This window comes from Lemur catta, chromosome 7, assembly GCF_020740605.2.
Source record: "Lemur catta isolate mLemCat1 chromosome 7, mLemCat1.pri, whole genome shotgun sequence".
NCBI classification, from domain to species: domain Eukaryota; kingdom Metazoa; phylum Chordata; class Mammalia; order Primates; family Lemuridae; genus Lemur; species Lemur catta.
The window spans coordinates 34,373,032-34,394,658 of record NC_059134.1 but is presented as its reverse complement, the minus strand read 5'-3'; the positions used below and the strand labels follow the sequence as shown (position 1 = coordinate 34,394,658).

General features: G+C 33.8%; 1 protein-coding gene across 1 annotated transcript in view; it reads left to right on the top strand.

Moving 5' to 3' along the window:
- DYNC2H1 (dynein cytoplasmic 2 heavy chain 1) overlaps window positions 1-21,627 on the top strand; it is a 279,710-nt gene that overhangs the window by 148,819 nt on the left and 109,264 nt on the right. Inside the window, exons 74-78 of the mRNA XM_045556812.1 lie at window positions 640-771; window positions 1,803-1,875; window positions 13,352-13,512; window positions 14,856-14,981; window positions 18,467-18,577. Of these exons, the coding sequence (XP_045412768.1) occupies window positions 640-771; window positions 1,803-1,875; window positions 13,352-13,512; window positions 14,856-14,981; window positions 18,467-18,577 (603 nt within the window). The remainder of the gene's footprint in view (window positions 1-639; window positions 772-1,802; window positions 1,876-13,351; window positions 13,513-14,855; window positions 14,982-18,466; window positions 18,578-21,627) is intronic.

Sequence of the window (21,627 nt, the reverse complement as noted above, 5' to 3'; positions counted from 1 at the left end):
AAATGTCAGCGTTAAATGGGGATTCTGGCTAAACTGATTTTGCAGGATTCTTGCTGGAGGCAGACCAGGGTGATCAGATACCAAAAGTGGGGGATGAAGAATTTTATCGAATATTAATGGTAGAGAGTCTTGCTATAATGACTTAGCAGGACTTCTATTAAAATGGGATACTACAATAAAGGTCATGAAGCCCAAACTGAGTCCTAGTCAGAAAGAAAACTCAGAGGAGCCTGACCAAAGTTTTGTCAAAGAGAGTCTGTGTCAATATTGATATGAAATTTGATATATTTGTAGTGGCAATCCTTAAAAATTTGTGCCTGATTTTAATGAAGCATTGCTTTTCTCCACCAGGTGGAGATAGCTAGGTACAAATGTTTTACACAGAGAAAAGATTTGTTAACTTACTAATATTGATTTAATACTACTTTGTAAATGTTTTGTTTAATTCTGGCTTTAACACTGGATGAATCTAGAATACTGTTGCTGACCTACAGATAATTAGACATGCCAACACAAAGTAGCAAAGAAGTAATACACAACTACTAATAAATGGTTCTCATTTGTTTTTAGTTTTGTTTTTTTTAAATATATATTTATATACACTGTAGCTCACTATATGTGGTTATTTTTATTTTTTAGATTGCTCTCCCTAGTCTTTATCAGACCCTCTGCTTTGAAGATGTAGCTCTGTGGCGTACTTATTATCATAATTCAATGTGTGAGCAAGAGTTTCCATCTATTCTTGCAAAGAAAGTTTCCTTATTTCAGCAGGTAAACTTTAGTGTTACCTAAAATGCAAAAAAGTGTTTAATGTTTTTCTTGTTATTCAGAAGCCATTTAAATGAAAACTTTGCATTTAGAGTATTGCTTAACCTTTAATGGCTTATGTGGGGAAGGTTTTTTTGGTTTTGCCACATTATCCAGACAATTAAATCACTGGCAAAGTTAACTGGTAGGGCGTCTTTCTCTGTAGCTTTTCTTATTCCCTGTGCCTCTAACACAAAGGGGATCTTGCAAAAAGAAAAATCTCTTCTAGAAAGAAACTAAAATACAAATTGTATGGGTTCTAAACTCATTTCTTAGAGTTCTATCTGAAGAAAAGTCCTAATAGTGAGGAACAAGAGATACTTTCAGATTCTATTTCAAAATAGAATGGTGAAACCTAATGATAGATTCCACTCATTTTTTTTCTAGTGAAAAGACTTTTACTATCCTGGGGAGTAGGAGAGCTCTCCAGAAGTTGACGCTGTAGGAAGTGACCTTTCTGTCTATTTATCTCTTCTCTATGCTGCTGACTATAGGATCTCCATAGGCAGTGAAGTCTGTTTCACCAATGTGCTTTGAAAAAACAAAAACAAAACCCTGAAAACAACTAAGAAAAAATTCATTTGAAAACTTAAACATCTAGGAATATTATAGATATACAAGATTCAGCATAAAAATAGTGATTTGAAAATTTTAGGCAGGATTTCTGGGCCTTTGTTTGGTGTCACCAGAAGTGCCTTTACCTATATGCCACTATTTTCACATGCCATTTAGCCCTTTATTAGATCCTGAAGACACATCTAACCTATGTTTACTTTTGATGATAGGCTTGAGGAAGTAAATGGATTTCAGCAATATTTTGGATATTAAAGAGGTATCTTGGTATATACATATTGTGACAGTTTGAAGCATAGTAAATACTATGAAAAATGATATGTTCACATATTTTATGAAACATTTGTCTAATTAGTTAACATTTACTGTTGTATAATTAAAGGTGTTTTATTCATTAAAAATATTCTGCATTTTATTTTAAGGTTCTTGTAGTACAGGCTCTAAGACCGGACAGATTGCAAAGTGCCATGGCTCTTTTTGCATGTAAAACTCTGGGTAAGTGCAAGACTTTTCAAGAACTAGACCACTGACCTGAATTATTTGTTTTTAATTTACATTTTATTTTTATGCTGATCTTAGTTTAGAAATGTTATGAGGTTTTTTTTATTCATTCTACTTACTTTACAATCTCTACTTGTTTTAGAAAAACCATTCTCTGTGTTGGATATAACCATATGTAATGTTGAAGTAAATTTGCTACCTAATTGACATCCTATATTTAGTAAAGGTATTTGAGGATTTAAAAAATAATTTCCTATAAAAGCATTTTAGATGTTAATATTTGTCCATGATTAGAATTTCAAGGAAGGCAAATGTTCGTGTCAAAACTGGACTGCATAAGTACTACTTGTAGTCAGTCATACCTAAATGAAAAATTTAGACAATTAAATTAAAATGTATTCAAATATACCATAGTCTTGGAAATAAAGTCTTTAAAATGAGTTTTTTTTGCAGTATCTAAAGCAAAAAAATGACAATTTGTCTTTTCAATCAGAAACTGCACAGCATATTCCCATTAAGCCTTTCAGATAGTCTTGTCTGAAGACTTCCAAGTTATCACCCATTTGGAGATAATTCCATTTTTGCAAGAAAAGTTTGGAAAAACCATGCCAAGGAAAGAATATGAAAAGGATTTTACTTGAAGCGCAGAAGTCATTGAAGAATCATGGATTGTCCACCACAGCAGCCATTGGAGAGCCCAGCTGTGGCTTTTGCGCTAACCCATGGCCTCAACAAGGGCCCTAAGGTGACCAAGAATGTGAGCAAGCCAAGGCACAAATGCCACTGTGGCGGCCTCACCAAACACACCAAGTTTGTGTGAGACATGATCCAAGAGGTGTGTGGTTTCATCCCAATGAGTGATATGCCATGGAGTTGCTCAAGGTCTCCAACAACAAACAGGTCCTCACATTCACCAAGAAAAGGGTGGGGACGCACATCTGTGCCAAGAGGCAGCCAGAGGAGCTGAGCAACATCCTGGCCACCATGAGAAAAGCAGCTGCCAAGAAGGACTGAGCCCTCTCCACTCTGCACAATAAAGCCATCATAGAAATACCAAAAAAAAAAAAAAAAAAAAGAGATCATGGCTCTTTACTATTTCTAAATTGCAGGAGGTTTTAGAATTATGTTAGAAATGAAAAGTCTGGCATAGTTAAAATGGTATGCTGACAATTTTTTAAAAATTCTTTATTTCTAATTTTTCCACATATATGTATATGAAATTTTATTTAGAAACTTTCTTATTAATTATAGCATATATATTTGAATCAAATAAGATTAACATCATGTGTATATTTTCTCTAAATTAGAATTTCTCATGTAAACAATCTAGCACAGAGTTCTATGAAACTAAACAAAAATATTAGGCCTTTCATGCTTACCACTGAAAAACTTTGTAGTACTGTATGTATAATGAATGTAGAATAATCATTCTCTTGTTAGCAGGTAAAGCTATATTTAGATATATCAGGATATTATTTTGAGACATATTTCTTAGCTTCAGATTATCAAATTTATCCTAGTGAACATACTCTTTCATTTAAATTTGAATGTTCATAATGATGGTAATCATACCTAACACTTAAATAGCCCTTCTTATATGCCAGTTATTAATTTAATACTATATATGTATCAGCTCCTTTAATCCTTACAGAAACCTTGTAAGGTAAGTGCTATTTTTATATCCATTTAAAGATGAAGAAACAAGATCCTACAGCTAATAAATGACAGAATTCAAACCCAACTCCAAAGTCTATGTTCTTATTAAATACTGAAATAGTCAAATTTATTGTCAGTTTAGAAGGATATTGTTGGCAGATGGTGATGTAAGTCTCAAACCTTAAAGTTATGCCATATATACATCTATCCTCATTCTAACCTACTGTATTAGTTTCCTACAGTTGCCATAACAAATTACCACCAACCTTGTGGCTTAAAACAACAGAAATTTATTGTCTCATTGTTCTGGAGAGTAGAAGTCTGAAATCAAGGTGTTGGCAAGGGTATGCTTCCTCTGAAACCTACAGGTCAATCCTCTCTTGCCTTTTCCTAGAGTTTGGTGGTTTGCTTGCCATCTTTCGTGTTTTGTGGCTTGCAGTTGCTCAACTTGAATCTCTGCCTTCATCATCACATGACATTTTCCCTGTGTGTGTCTTTATATGGCTATCTTCTTGTAAGGATACCAGCCATATTGGATTGAAGTATACTAGACTCCAGTATGACCCCATTAGAAGTTAACTAATTATATCTGTGATGGCCCTATTTCCAAATAAGGTCATATTCTGAGGGACTGGAGTTAGAACTTCAACATATCATTTTTTGGGAACAATTTAACCCATAACACCTACCAACCCAGCTTTTCATATGATACCTGTCTTCTGCCTCACCCTCTGTCATGATATGCATGTGCATACACACAAATATTTTGATCACTTGGTTGATTAGTGATTGGCATATGGAAATGCATCTGGACATACTTTTTGCTTTCCTTAACTTATGCATAGAGAGGAAACGTCCCCATTTATTCATCTCTGATAGACTGTTTATCTACTGGATGATTGTTACTCATGCCTGGCAGAATGTTTATCCACCTGACTCTTGGTTGCAAGTGACAGATACCTATCAAATTCACTTAAGAGAAAAAAGAAATTTATTGGCTTCAGTATCTAGTACTTACAAAGAAAGAGGTAGGGCTGGTCTTTGGGTTAAATGGTTTCATGACTCAGACATCAGGAGACTTTGACTTTGTCTCACCCTTGTGGTTTGTCTTTGTGTCACTATCTTCCCCCCCTTATTTCTGTTTCTCCCTTTTTCTTTATGTCCTTCTCTTTCTTTGCCTCTCATGTGGCTTTTAGACTCTTATTTTAATTTCTGCTTGTGTGTTACCATTAGTCTCAAAGGTTTATACATATTTTGGGGGATAAGACTGCTGACCTCCTAAGTTATATTTTCAAGCTTGTGATGAAAGGAGAAAGAGAATTATTCCCTCACAACTTCACCATCAAAAATCATACGGAAGGATTCTGATTTGCCCAGCTTGGGTTACATGTCCACCTCTGCGACTGATCCCACCAGAAATATATGTAATTGCAGTTTCTCCAAAAGAAGCCGTGGATGGGGAAGGGATTGTTACTAGAAGTGAGGGAGAGGCTGCTGGTACAAAACAATGACATGCATTATAATCAGATTACATATAACCTGTTTTAGCCAATTTTATATTTAAGTATTAATAGTTTGACAGTTGAACCATTTATTTGTAAAGTACATTTTGAGAGTCAAACTGCTTTAAGAGTTCTAAGTATATAACTTGGTTTTGAAAAATAAAGTAGTTGGAAAAAAAGATACTAGTGTCCATGTTAAGAAATGCTTGTGAGCATACTTTATCTTGTAACTGATACATTTAACATGTTACCAAATTTGGACACACATGGTGAGTAAAAACTAGTAGGCATATAACAATATGAAAACCAACTATTCCTGTATTTGCCACTTAAATTAATTCATTGAAGTGTCTTTTCCTAGCATTTTTGAGAAAATAGAAGCAAAAAACAGAAATTCTTCCTCTCCCATCAACAAATCTACCAACTACCCACATTGGTATTCATACTCGTTCTGCTTTCCTTTCTATTAGTTTGAATAAATGTCCTTACTCCAGTCAAAGTTCAACCCATTTACCCTGTCTTCATTCCTGCCATTATTCCCTTCTGCACCATGAATTTCACTTTCTTTACTGGATCATTTCTGTCAGCATACAATGTATTTTAGTATCATATATCTTAAAAATGCCTCCCATGGTCCCTTACCCTTCTCTGGCCATTATTCCATTTTTTACTTCCTTTTACAGCCAAATAAAGTATATCTATAGTCAGAGACTACAGTAATCCATTTCCTCAACTCTCACTCTGTCTTCAGCTCACTCTATTTAGACTTCCATGCCTAGAGTTTCACAAGATTACTCTTGTTTAGGTCAACCTGTCTTCTGTATTGCTATATCCACTGGCAACTTCTGTGCTTTTGTCTTACTTGATCTCTCAACAAACTTGTTCATTTCTTTCTTTCTCTCTCTCTCTGACTTTTTCTTTTTTGTAGAGATGGGGGTCTTGCTATATTGCCCAGGCTGGTCTCGAACTCCTGGCCTCAAATGACATTGTTTTCTTTTTTAAAACACTTTGTTTTCTTGATTGTTGTGTTTCTTCTTTCATTCCTCAACCCTTTTAGGCTGTTCCTTTTTACTTTCCTTTACTGGCTTCTTCTATGCATGTCTTCTAAGTGTTGGAGTACTTTTCCTTCTACTGCAATCTTGCCCTGGATTTCTTTCTTTCATTATTATACATTCTCCCTCTAGGTGATCTCACTCAATCCCTGGCTTTAAATATCAACTGTAAATTATTGATTCTTATATCTCTTGTTTCTAGCTCTAGAATTCTGGGCTCATGTATCCAAATACTAACTCGATGTTTTCATATGAATGTCTAATAGCCATCACAAATTTAATGTGAACAATACAGAACTTTTGTTTCTACTAGCTTCCATTCAGTTCAAACCAAAAACCCCAAAGTACAGTCTTGTGTTGCTTAACAACAGGGATACGTTCTGAGAAATGTGTCATTACCCAGTTTCATCCTGCGAATAACATAGAGTGTGTTTACATAAACCTAGATGGCATAGCCTGCTACACACCTATGCTATATGGTATAGTGTATGGTTCCTAGGCTACAAGCCCATACAGCATGCTACCGTAATGCTATGCATACTGTAGGCAATTCCAACACATTGTTAAGTAGTTGTGTATCTAAACAAAGGTAAAAATATGATATTATAATCTTATGGAACCACCATGGTATACATGTCTGTTGTTGACTGGAATGTTGTTATGTGGCACGTGACTGTAATTCTTTTCTCTCTTTTCCTTACTTTCTATACCAAATCTACCAACAAATCCTTTTGGTTCCAACTTAAAAACTTATTCCAAATTCACTTTGCCTCATTACTACCAACCTAATGCAAGCTATTATCGCTCACCTTAATTACTGCGATAGCTTTTATTTGTTGTCTCTATCTTCAGAATATATCCGGAATTCAATCACTTCTCACAACCACCTCTACTACTGTTTACCACTTTGTTCAAGCCACTGTCATATGAGCAAGATTATTGCCTTTCAGACTTCTGTCCTTCTCCACTTCTAATTTATCCTCAACCTAGCAGTTAGAGTGCTGTTTGAAATATAAATTAGATCATATCACTCCTTTGCTCAAACTCTTCTGATGGCTTCTCATCTTCCTCAGAATGCTGCTAACATTGTCTTACAGGGTCTTACCTCTTCTGTTCCTCTGTTTCCCCTCAGATCTCATCTCCTACCACTCCTCACCCTTGCTTAATTCTTTACCAGCATACTAGCCTTTTTCCTGTTCTTCTAGTGATTTAAGTGTGTTTCTGGAATATCAGAACACTTGCACTTGCTGTTCCTCTTCCAAGGGAGCGCTCTACCCTCAGTTACCTTCCTCACTTCTCTGCCCAAATATCATTTTTCAGGAAAGACTTCCCTCTGCATTTTGTATAAAATAGCAACTTACCCTCCCCTCAGCTCTCCATATCCTCCTTTACCTTGTTTATTTTCCTCTGTAACTGTTATTACCATCTTACATACTGTATTTTTTTGTTTATTAATTGTCCTGCAACTGGAATATATGCCACACGAAGGAACAAACTTTGTTTTATGGTTGTGTCCCCAATGTCTTAAACAGCTTCTGAAACATATAGGCTCTGTGTGTGTGTGTTAAATCAATGACTACCTTCCTAATTGATTCTCCCTAGTTTGAGTCTTGCTTCCTTTTCAATCCCTTCTCTCCAGAAGGCTGTGTGATATTTTTAAAACCTAAACCAAATCTTTCTTGGATAAAAATCTTCAAAGTCTTCTGAAAACATTTAGAATGAAATCAGATTCCTTATCTAGGATTATAAAATCCCACACAGTCTGGCCCTACCTGAGTGGCCTCATCTAGTATCCCTCTTGCTTGCCCACTGTGCTTTAGTGGCAAAATGGCTCTAGGACCATTGCACTCTCTGTTGCTCTATGTTTTCTCTCCTTTTCTTTTTATGAATGGTTTCTCTGCAACTGTCTGATGTTAGCTTAAAATGCTGCATTTTCAGAGGTGTTTTATGGGCCAGTACATCAACCTGACTTAATTCTCTGCATAGCACTTGTCATTATCAGATATATTTCTGGCTTATCTATCTATTTATTGCCTATTTCTATAACTCATTTGCAAGTTTAAGTAAAATGAGACAACTTTTAGAGAAGTTCTTAAGGGTTTATTCTTTTTCCACCTATTTAGTCTTTAAAATATGGTCTTTGTGCCACATTGCATATGACCTTTCTTATTGATTTTGTAGTCTGAATCTCTATCACATCTTTAGAACACTTCTGTTATGGTATTATTTCATCTCCAGGTCAAATGACGTTTAAGGTTTAATGGCATTAACTGAAAGCCTCATGAAACTCACTTTATATATTCAAATGCTTTGAAAGTTTAATATACTTCTAAAACCATCCCATCTATTTCTAAGTGAAAATTATATTTGCAGTTGTATGGCTGGATAACTGTATTTGGTCAAGTAGCTTTATTAACATAGTTTTTATGTAAAATTGGAGTTTTTATTGTATGAATAAGTTTTAAAAATTCAAATTACTAGAGAATGATAAGCACTTACCTCTTTTTAATCAAATTCTAGAGATTTGATTTCAAATGTAATTTCTCAAGCATCATTCATATGGAAAGATTTATTAAGTTTTAGCAATCCTTTTTATAATCTGTAAGCTTTAAAATAGTAACTGTAACTTATAAAGATGTGTTTATGAAAGTAGTTTTGATTTGAAGATTTAAGTTAGTATAGCAATCCTCAAAGCTTTTAGAGATACCTGTTTAATATATTTCTACAAAGCAAGACTTATAGACTAGCAAAATCTCCTGCATTACTTTCTAAAAATAGTGGTTACCAGATGCAAATATTCTGACTTCTGTAATTCTGGTTTAATTTTGGCTTTAAAAAAAACTATTATGAGCAGGATATTATGCTATGTATATTGAGGCATTGAGAATAAAAAAAGCTATATTTCCCTAAGATGCTGTGATAACTACAGAAACCAGAAACCCTTAAAACTTCTCCATCAAAAAGGTTTTTTTTTTTTTTTTTTGAGCCTTGCAACTTTTCTAGTTTTGTGATCCTTACCTCTCTTATCCGTGGTATCATCCCATCCAATGCACCTTGTTTCCGTAGCTCAATCTGTCTTGTAGTCTGTCTAAAGGCAAAGAAAGCATGAGGATATGCGTATTCATTTTCTGTTGCTCCCAAAAATGTATCAGTTTTAAACAAGACCCATTTATTATCTTTTGTAGATCAGAAGTCTGGTGGGCTCTCCAGGTTTCTCTGCTTTAAGTCTCACAAGGCTAAATCCGTGTTTGCCATTGGAACTTTTATTGGGAGGCTCTGTGTAGAATCCATTTCAGACACATTCAGATTCAGTCCTATACATTTGTAGGGCTAAGGTCTCCATTTTCTTTCTGTCATTTGGAGTCATTCTCAGCTTTTAGAGGCCAGTTGTGTTCTTGGTGTATAGTCCCCTTCCTCCATCCTTAAAGCCAGCACTAGCAGATTGATTCCTTCTCATGCTTCCCATCTCTCTGACTTCAGCTCTGCCTCATCCCTTCTGCTTCTCTCTTCTGCTCCATTTTGTTGACTCTAATGGGAGAAACTTCTCCACTTTTAAGGGGTCAAGTGATTAGATTGGCCCATTTCGATAACACAGGGTAATCATCTTACTTTAAGGTCCCTAACCTTAGTTATATCTGCAAAGTACCTAGTTTAGTGTTTGAATAACCAGGGCTTAGGAATCTTGAAAGAGATATCATTAGAATTTTGCCTACCACAAAATATTTAACCCTTGTTTCTTTCTAGTTTTGAGTATCTATTTACAACGAATATTTTCCCATTTAATTGGTTCGTGTATATTGGGGTAGGTAGTGGTTGTTGGTTTTCCTTCTTTTTATTGATGTTTATGGTACATTTTTAGAGTTGTCTTTTCATTTTAATGAAAGAAAGATAATTTTTTATACTTAATGCTTACCAGTCCTTTGTTAGGGAGGATGAGATGAACAAGGAAGAATGAATCTATTATATTTACTACCTATAGTAGTTTGATATTAATTTGCTACTTAGTTACCTGAAAAATGCAGGAATGGTATTTTTTTTTCCTTGTAACCTACAAATTGTTTCCTGTTTATTATCTCAGTATTTTATCTGAGGAAAATAAAATACAGTGAAGGTTTAAATTATGCTATGTATTTTGAGGCATCGACTCATTTTTAGTTCTTTTTTTTTCTTTTGAAAGAAATGCTATATTTATTTTAAAGACCATAGTCAAAATATAAGATTCCAGTGATTTACAATAGTTTTACACGGTTAATTCACAGTGCAGTTAACTTTTTTTGGCTATCTAACGTTATTAAATAGTTTTGGATGGATTCACACAATTCTAATGGTATCATGAGTCAAAATTACTTGGGTTAATAAAACCAGTGATTTTATATATTTTTTTTAATTTTAACTTTTTTATTTGTTTGAGACAGAGCCTCTCTCTGTTGCCCAGCTGGAGTGCAGTGGTGTCATTATAGCTCGGTGCAGCCTCAAATCCTGGGCTCAAGTAATCCTCTTGCCTCAGCCTCCCCTGTAGCCAGGACTACATGCCAGAGCCACTGCTGCTGTCTAATTTTTTCTGTTTTTTTGTAGAGATGGAGTCTCACTCTTACTCAGGCTGGTCTCAAACCCCTAAGCATAAGTCATCCTCCTGCCTCTGCCTCTCAGAGTGCTAGAATTACAGCCACGAGCCACCACACCCAGCCCAAAACAATTATTATATATAGACTCAGTTCACTTAAAGTGCAATGAAAATTTTATTGGAGTTTTGTAGGGAGGACACCTCTCTTCTAATTCCAAATAAGATGAACGTAACCTGTGTTATATTAAATGGTAAGGTATTTGTCATGATTTTTTTCTTTAATCCAGAATGTTCGATTGCTTTGAAATATTGTATAAATGGATGTATGTTTATATCCTATGGGATTTTAAAATTATAAGTTATATTAATAATTGAATATAGGCTCTGAATATAAAATGGTAGAAAAAAAATACAATTTCTGCCCTCATGAAGTTTACAGTCCATATTTGTTAAATTAACAAATGATATGATAATCTCATTCTTAACTTTTTCAAGACAGTTTTTATGTTGGCATATATTTTCCAAATAAAACATGTTTTAGTCAGTAGTTATTTCATATGAAAATATTGTCATATATGTATTTTTACATATTTTTATCATGTAATACTAATTAGAGGACTATCAGGAGATACAGAAGAATAAAGATAAGAAACACCTATTAATCCATCATTCAGAGACAATCATTGTTAACATTTCAATGTATACCTTTGTATTCTTTTTATGCACATATATGTGTATGCATTATAGTATGGAATCATGGTGCCTATTCTATTGAAAAATCTGCATTTTCTACAAATTATCTTTTACCTCGACATTTTTATAACTTCAGTTCCATTGTATGGCTATCAGAAATTACTCAGTAAGACTCCTGTTGTTAGAAACTTAATTTCTTTCCCCCGGTTTTTAGCTAATATCAACAGCTGCAGTGAAAGTCCTTGTATATGCTTCTGTATCCACCGTATCCTGAATTATTTCTTAAATTAACTATTACAATTTTAATTCCTGAGTCAAGGCCATGCACATTTTAAAGACTTTTGATACATTTTATTAGAAAATATATTTAATTGGTTTGGAATGTTTATTGAGTTTATGAATAAATAAATGAATGTTTGAATGAAAATATTTCTTATTACATTGTCACAAGTACACAAGAAAAGACTGGATAATTATTGGTTAAAATTTAGTTAAAAATGAAATTTATAAAATATGCTTCTAGAAGCAACTCATCAATTTTAAATGGCTCCTAGAATATGTTTCACTTGGTACTAGGAATTTCACCTGGAATTAAACTATTCTGTGTTTGGACCTTCTTACTTATCATTATGGGTTGTCATTGTGAACAATAGTGGAGGGTGTTTTGGTATGAAATGTGTCTTTTCAGGTTGATTATCTAGATATGCCTTTTTGGACTCATGATGGTATTGAATTCATATTTTAAAGTATTTGCTACAGAATTCTTTAAGAATGTATATTTTTAAGGTGCAATATTGTCTATTCATTCCCACTTTTGAGGATATGTGGAAGCCCTTCTTGCCTGTGTAGTCATTCTGTAGTTATTCTGTTCTCCTAAGTTTCCTTTATTTTTAAACTCATGTGTCACAGTCTTTTTAGCTCAATTCAAACAAGTTTGTTTTTAATTATTAATTGAAATGTGCCTTTTTCATCTTAGCTTTTATTAAATACATTAATAGCGGAAACATTCAAATTTTAGCAGATGAGATTTGAATATAATAACAATTATAATTTCTTATCTGAATAGGACTTTATAGTTTGTGAAGAGTTAGAGAGTAGAAAAAGCACAAATTGTGTTTGAATGCAGTTAGCAGTTTGGTGCCCTATGGCATGATATTCAATTTCTTTGAGTATTAGTTTTCTTATACATAAAATGAACATAGTGATATTTGTTTCCAAGGGTCATTGTATGGTTTAGATAACAGATAAATAAACTACCTAGTTTAATGCTTAGCATACTGTAGGTGATGCATAAATGGAATTTATTAATATTATAATTACTGTATCTTATTTTGCCCCCCCAAAGACCTGTGGATTGCTTTATCCCTGTTTACAATTGAGGAAACTGAGGCACAGTGCATTTTAGAGATTTGCATGGGGTCATTCAGCTAACAAATGTAAATTGACAGCTATGTATTTCTGGCTTCAAACTAAGCATTCTTTTCACTCTTTACACTACTTTTTCTGCCTTAATACATGGGAGTAAGAAGTAACTTTTTATACTATATCATGACAGTGAAATTGTTTACTGAGATTATGAGAAATCTGATTCCCCATATGCATGGCACAGAGTATCCACTCAACTAGCATGTAAATTAATGAATTGTATTAATGAGATACATATTAATAGATGGATGATTGGGTTCAGTCTTCTCTTGTAGAGAGAGAATTGTAAATTGGCTTTGTATTTTTTCAGGTGTTACATATGGTAATCAGGGTACCTACCTCATCATTGTAATGATTAGATGATACCATACATAGAAAGCATTTAGAAAAATGCCTGGCACCTTAAGCATTCAATAAATGTTAGCTATTACTAGTACGTGAATTATTTTACAGTGAAAAACTTTATATGAGATTATAATTCACCTAGGTATTCTCTATTACATATTATGTAATTTTACTAGACTTTTTAATGATGCGTATTGTTTTTTTATTTTTAATTTTTTTATTATATCTTTTAGGACTGAAAGAGTTGTCCCCACTTCCTCTAAATCTCAAACGTTTATACAAAGAGACACTAGAAATTGAACCCATCTTGATAATTATTTCTCCGGGTGCTGATCCTTCTCAGGAACTTCAAGAACTTGCTCATGCTGAAAGAAGTGGAGAGTGTTATCACCAGGTAGGTGGATATTGCCCTGCTATTGTTATTCTTCCCACACTTTATCCCATTAGTGAAATGGACATTCTTGTCGTGATATTCCAAATAATGCCCTCAAAGGTACCCGTGTCCTAATTTTCAGAACCTGTGTGGATATGTTATCTTACATGGCAAAAGGAACTTTGAATATGTAATTAAGTTAATGACCTTGAGGTGGGAAAATTATCTTGGGTTATCCAGATGGTCCAATATAATCACAAGGGTTCTTATAGGAGAGAGACAGGTGAGTTAGAGTCGAGATAGGAGATATGATGATGGAAGTAGAGGTCAGAGAAGAGAGAAGACACAAGATGCTATGCTACTGGCTTTGAAGATAGAAGAGGGAGCCACAAGCAAAGGAATGTAGGTGGCTTCCAGAAACTGGGAAAGGGGAGGGATGAATGCTGTCTTAGAGTCTCCAGAAAGAACACAGCCTTGTACTACCTTTATTTTCAAACCCAGACACCTTGATTTTAGACCCCTGAGACTTACGACCTCCAGAAATCTAAGATAATAATTTGAGTTAAGGCACTAAATTTGTGGTAATTTATTAGAGCAGCAATACAAAACTAATATATTTGCTTAAATTTTGGGAATAAATTTTAAAATTTTACTTGAGTGCTTTTATACTAAATGACAATAATGTTTACCTGTACTTTCTTTACCTGAAGTGAAAGAAATGCTTAAGTATTTTAAGCAAAACTTGTCCAGTATAACACCATTTTTTTCTTCCTGAGTGTAGGAGCTTTTCTTTGTTCAGATGGCCCCCTTTTCTCAATTCAGTTTGCATGTAAGATTGAAAACTAAATTTATCTATTTACCCTTAATTTTGACAAGTGAATAAATAAACCTTTTTTACTGTGAAAATAATTAATAATCATTTAAAAAATACCCATACTTCATAGCAACCAAAAATTTGAAAACTAAGAATTTTACAAGGAATAATATAAATAGACGATAGTAAAATGGCAGAGCTTTAGGCTCAGTTGTGCAGGTTTTGCATTGACTGACTCTAAGGAGTTTCATTCAGTCACAGTTATAGTAGATTACTATATTCATTAAGACAATATTTGGTTATCAATGAGGTATCTTAAGGAAGAGGAGCTCTTTTCTGAACGTTGTACTTGTTAACAGTGACTTTGGCAGAAAGATTATTAATGTTCTTGGAGAAGAAGCTTAATTTCTGGTGTTAGTTTCCTTCTTCAAAATTTAATATTAAAGCCAGTTGGAGGGGTTTAGGGATTATTATTATTGAATCTATAATGTTATATTACATGCTAGCAGATCTGGTTTTTAAATTTTGTTTTCCGTTTTTGTTTTTGCAGGTTGCCATGGGTCAAGGTCAAGCTGACTTAGCAATTCAAATGCTGAAAGAATGTGCCCGCAATGGAGACTGGCTCTGTTTGAAGAACTTACATCTTGTGGTATCTTGGCTACCAGTCCTGGAAAAGGTAGATTCAGATAAATGTAGTATTGTTACAGCAAGTGTTACAGCGGGTGGTTCCGAGGACAAACCGAGTGGCACATGGGGAGAGTCGGAGAATCAAGGTTTATTCGCTGGCAGGCTGAGAGAGGTCTCGCCACCAAATTCTGAGCCCCGTCTACTGATTTTTTTCCACTTTCATTAGATTGGGGTGGTCCGAGAGGTGGGGTCTTAGGTGACTAATGTGTCAGATAATAGGTTAGTTGACGTGCCAGGTAACAGGTCAGTATTATGCTGATGTGCCAGGTAATAGGTTAGTATTATGTTGATGAAGGTCTTCTGAGGGGTGAGGGTCTCAGGTGGTTGATGGGTCAGGTAATAGATGGGGGTCTTCCTTATCAGTATAAATATTATCTAATATACTCAATTCAGTAATCTCCAAGGAATATCAGCATTAAAATATGTCATACATTATTTATGATTTTAAATTAGTATTTGAGAAATCATTTTAAATTTAAGTATTTTCTTAAATATGTACAGTTGTGCAAAACAAGTTGTTAACAGGAAGTCTATAAAAATCTCTCTTTTAAAGGCATATAACAGAAGCCAAGAAATTTTTAATCAGGATTAATAGAGAATTTCAGAGAATTTTTCCAGAAGAAAAATAGAGAGATGCTTTAAAAGATTGTACAAGACCTATTTATATCATTACTTTCGCTTTATGCTCTTGTTCTCTTCATCTGTACAGGGAGAAAGGATATAGAGGAGAGTCAGAGGGAACCTCAGAACTTTGTAGGTGCGAAGGAAGCTAGAATGTAAACTGAAGCCAACATTTCATTTACCTCAAATAGCCTCAAGAGGGAAGTAACTTTGAGACAGAATAAATCATTGGATAGGTTTTAAATGCAAACCTGGATTTAAGTCTGGTGCTCATTTAAGAAAGATGAATATAGTCTTGGGTACTTAGAGATGACTCTGAGGAGAAGATGTTCCTTGAGGGCCAAATGGGATTTAGCTAAATGTAGGTAAAGAAAGAATAACATGGTTAATTCCAGCAGCACAAGTATAGAGATACAGTGTTCGGGATGTGCATGCCTACTACAACAAATGAAAAGATGTCCTTGACAGTGCTAGAAGGGCCTTGTAGGGCAGTGTAGGGAAATGGAGTTAGATGACTAGGTTATAGAATATCCTCATAACTGTGCAGGAGATTTTGGAGTTTTTGTCCTAGGACTTAGATAGCCAAAAGAAGTCTTTAACTTGAGAGTTAGTATTTAATTTGTCTGGTGGAAGTAGTATATAGAGTATGGAATAGATTGAGGAGGTCCTAGCCTAGTTGTGAGGTGCTGAAAATTTTTGCAATCCTAATAAATATATAAAAAGTCCTAAATAAATAAAGTACTAATAAATTTGTGCAATCCTATAGAATAGACCCAAACAAAATAGAGTATATAGATGGAGGTCCTAGCCCAGTTATGAGATGTTGAAAATTTGTGCAGCCTTAATAAATTGGCAACTACAGCACCTTAGCAAATAGGTAATCAGTAAACCTTGAAATGAGTTAATGAGTGAATGAATGAATTCATGGACCATGATGATTCATTACTTGTAATCAAGAAAAGATAATAGTTGTTGGAACTGAAATATATATGAATAGTCATGTGATTTTCTTACAGTTTTCTGTAAAAATCAGTAATGCAGGGCCAGGCATGGTAGCTTATGCCTCTAATCCTAGCACTTTGGGAGGCGGAGGAGGAAGGATCACTTGAGGCCAGGAGTTTGAGACTAGCCTGAGCAAGAGTGAGACTCTGTCTCTACCAAAAATACAAAAATTTTCTGGGCTTGGTGGCATATGCCTGTAGTCCCAGCTACTTAGGAGGCTGAGGCAGGAGGATTGCTTGAGCCCAGGAGTTTGAGGTTGCAGTGAGCTGTTATGATGCCACTACACTCTAGCCTGTACAACAGAGTGGGATCCTGTCTCATAAAATCAGTAATGTGTAAAAATGTAAAATTCATGTCTGATGTATCTTATGTTTTAAAACATATGAAGAAGACCAGCCAATACTTGAATCCTGCTTTCTGTTCTAAACAGTTGATTGATAGCTCTTAATCTATGTGAAATATAATTACAGTTATTACCTTGAAAACATATCTAATTAGAACTTTTTGAAAAATATAGAGTAGATTATAATACAAAATTATAAAAAAAAATTTCTTATTTGCTTTTATCTTGGAAAGTTTGGATGAGCTGTTTGGATTATAAATTTACAAATTTATTGTAAATTCAATTATATCACAAATTTATTGTTCCTTTTATCTTTTAAATTGTTTTTTTAAATGTGCTAACCCAAAGAAAATTTTTATATAAACTTTACACTTTGAAATCTTAAGGTGTAAATACATTTCGTCATTTACAATTTTAAGCAAGAATAATATTTTTATGGCCATTTTTTTTTTTGCCATATTTTGGTCATCTTAAGTTTACATTTCACATGATGTTAAATGAATGTGTCAGATGTAGTTTATATTAAGATAATTTTTAGACTTTTCTTTAGAACTATCACATTTTTCTTGTGTCATTCATTCATTCAATTTAAAGATACTTGCTGAATATGATAAAACTCAGGAATTATGCTACATGCTGGCTAAATATAGCATTTATAACTGCTCTTTAGGAACTTAGTTTAGAAGAGACAGCCACATTAATAAATAACTATATCGTGGTATGATGAATACTATAGAAGAGAATTTACAAAATGACATGGTGATTAATTCTGCTTGGGATTGTGGTAGTGAAGAGTTGTAGAAGATATTCCCCTAAGACATGATATTTAAATTGTATTTTGACAGATGAGTAAGAATTTTTCAGGTTACAAAGAGAATAATAGGCAGAAGAAATATGATGACTAAAGACAGGCATAAAAACCTGAATAAATGACTAAAGTGTACAGTATAAAGGGCATGGGCAGATGAATTTGTATGGTGAAGTTTGGAATTCATATTATAGGCAATACGTGCTACTAAAAATTGTGAAAAAGGTGACCAATATCATTATATATAACCCTGTTGAAGCATGGATTGAACCAATGAGAATATGAAGGCCTGAAGATGGCTGGTAGTTGAGGCATAGTAATTATAGAAGCACTTATTTGTACTTACTATGTAGCAGATACTGTTTTGGCATTTATTTTACACAACCCTATGTGGTAGGTTTTATTATTCTTATTTAGAGATGGTGTACATCAAAGAGCCCAAAGGTCACCCAGCAAATTAGTGGAAAAGTTTGGCTTTCAGCCCAGTCTGTCTACCTTGGCTCCGGGTCCAAGTTCTCATTCATTATACTAAGCTAGTAATAGGAAAGATAAAAATATACAGGGAATGTAATCAGAACATTGAGAAATATATCAGAAGGTCATGGAATAGGTTTTGTAGAAAAAAGTTGTTAATAATAGATTAATAAAAGGGAAATTGGTGTGTATATTTAAGTAGATTTTTATTGTTTTTATAAACAAGGAATTGAATACTCTTCAACCTAAAGATACCTTTCGTCTTTGGCTTACTGCAGAAGTTCATCCCAACTTTACCCCTATCTTACTACAGTCAAGTTTGAAGATAACGTATGAGGTAAGAAGATTTAAAACTTGGATTATTAGTTGTATGAGAGCAGTAATCTATACATGCCTTCTAAAGCTTTGTAAACAACCATCTGTTATATAAAACATGTAACTTTTATATTTAGATGAGGTATAATATACATAAGTAATAACATAAGGTGATATAAAAATTCATTTAAATCTTTTCAAATTTTGTTTCAATATCATTTTTTTCGTTTTTATTGTGGTAAAAACCATATAACATAAAATTTACCATCTTAACCATTTTTAAGTGTACAGTACAATACCATTAACTATATGCACGTTGTTGTCAATAAATCTCTATAACTTTTTTATCTTGCACAACTGAGATTCTGTATCCATTGAACAGCAACTCTCATTGTCCCCTCCCCGTAGCTCCTGGCAACCACCATTCTACTTTCTGTTTCTAAGAGTTTGACTACTTTATTTCTTTTTATTTTTTTACCATTCAGTCCAGATCTTTTTCTTACAGATATAATATAGCACTCATAACCTTGCACATTGTTGGGGGAAAAAGAACACATGGGAGAAAATACTTTAGATACTTCCTTTAGTAGAATGATGTAGTATTTACCTTTTTCTAACTGGCTTATGTCATTTAGCATAATGTTCTTAAGTTTCATCCATGTTTTAGCATATGACAGGATTTCCATAAGACTGAATAATATTTCATTGTATGTATATACCTCATTTTCTTTATCCATTCATCCATCAGGGGATACTTAGGTCTTCTGCTTCTTGGCCATTGTGAATAATACAATGAAGATAGGTGAGCACATATCCCCTCAAGATCTCGTTTTCAATTATTTTTGATATATACTCAGAAGTGGGATTGCTGGATCATACAATAATTCTAATTTTTTGAGGAACTCCATACTGTCTTCCATGATGGCAGCACCATTTTACATTCCCACTAACACTTCACATTTTCTCCACATCGTCACCAATACTTTGCTATGTGATGGTGGTGTTTTTAATAGCAGTCATCTTAATGGATGTGAAGTGATAGTTCATTGTGTTTTTGCATTTCCTTTATGATTAGTGATTTGAGCGTCTTTTCATATACATGTTGGACACTTGTATATCTTCTTTGGAGAAATGTCTATTCAAATCTGTTCCCCATTTTTTATTGGATTATTTGGCTTTTTGTGTTGAGTTGTAGGAGTTCATTATATATTATGGATACTAACCCCCCCCTTATCAGATATGTGGTTTGCAAATTTAGTCTCCCATTCTGTAAATGGGAGGATATATTTTTACTCATGTTGATTGTTTTCTGCACAGAAGTTTTTAAGTTTGATGTCCCGTTTGTCTGCTCTTGCTCTTTTTGCCTGTGCTTTTGGTGTCATATCTAAGAAGTCACAACCAAATCCAATGTAATGAAGCTTTTCTTCTAGGATTTTATAGTTTCAGGTCTTACATTTAGATCTTTAATATATTTTGAGTTAATTTTTGTATATGATGTAAAGTGAAGGTCTAACTTCATTTTTTTGTGTGTGGATATCCAGTTTTCATTAGTAAATTAGATTTTCAGGATTTTCAGTCCATTCGTCCTTTTTTTCTTCTGTCCTTTCATTCATCTTTACATCCTTCTAACATGTAATGCTATGTAGATCTACCCCAAACCTGATGTATCTAAAACCTAATGTGCACCGGGCACGGTGGCTCACGCCTGTAATCCTAGCACTCTGGGAGGCTGAGGCGGGTGGATTGTTTGAGCTCAGGAGTTTGAGACCAGCCTGAGCAAGAGCGAGATCTTGTCTCTACTAAAAATAGAAAACAATTAACTGGAAAACTAAAAATATATATAGAAAAAATTAGCCGGGCATGGTGGTGCATGCCTGTAGTCCCAGCTGCTTGGGAGGCTGAGGCAGAAGGATTGCTGGAGCCCAGGAGTTTGAGGTTGCCGTGAGCGAGGCTGACATCACGGCACTCTAGCCTGGGCAACAGAGCAAGACTCTGTCTCAGAAAATAAATAAATAAATGAATAAAACCTAATGTGTTTGTAATGATATTGTATAACTTGTCAAAGTCATAAATAAAACAACAAACTGAATTAAAACTTTTAAGCACTGGCAGAGGAAGTTCTGTTTGCATTTTCTCTCAATTTTTAGAAACTTTTCTATTTTACATAATCTTTTTTCTGAAGAAAACTGTCATCTTAGTGTTTGTAACTACCTGTTATTTTAGATCAGTACTTCTACTTTTATTTTTCATCTGAAGGTGTTAATTTCAGGAAGAAAAGCATAAGTATTAATCCAGGAATGCAAAGATGATTTAATATTGGAAATATGTTAATGAGTGAATATCATTATAAGGTCTAGTAAGAAAGAACCTTTTCAGAAACTTTCCCTGCTGCTTTCCAAATATGCCCTTCTACTAATCTGTATTCTAGAACTGGATTGTATGAGCTATGATGCAGGTGCTACTTTTTTGAACTTATTATATAATATCTGACGTGTAAGAGGAATTCAGTAAATATTTCAATAATGAAGAATTAATATACCAGGGAAACTGTTCCTTGAATATTTTAACTTAATGTGCAACCTTTTCCAAGATCTTTTTAGGAAGTAATTTGATTATACTTTTATGAAAATTTTCAATTTGTTTTGAATTATTAGTGAATTTATTTTCTGTTTCTTGAATCAATGTAAATAATTTTAACTATCTTAGGAAATAGTGCAGTTTATTGAGATGTTCAAACTTACTACTGTGCATGTTTGTGTGTATGTATACATACATATTATTTTTAAAAATTGTTAAATCCGTTTCATTATTTTTGTTCCCTTTTTTGATTAGTTGTCAGAATTGTTTTAAAATTTTTGCCAACTAACTAATGCCATACTTACGAATTTACTTTTTTCTCATTATTTTCTATTCATTGAATTTCCTGCTTTTTTCTGTATTTTTTTTCTTCCTGATGCTTTCTTTAGATTTTTATTTGCTTTCATTCTTCCTGATTTCTTAAGTTGAATACTCAATTGCTTTATATTTACTTGCATTAATACTGAAATTATTCTAAGTCTGTGAATTTGCAGT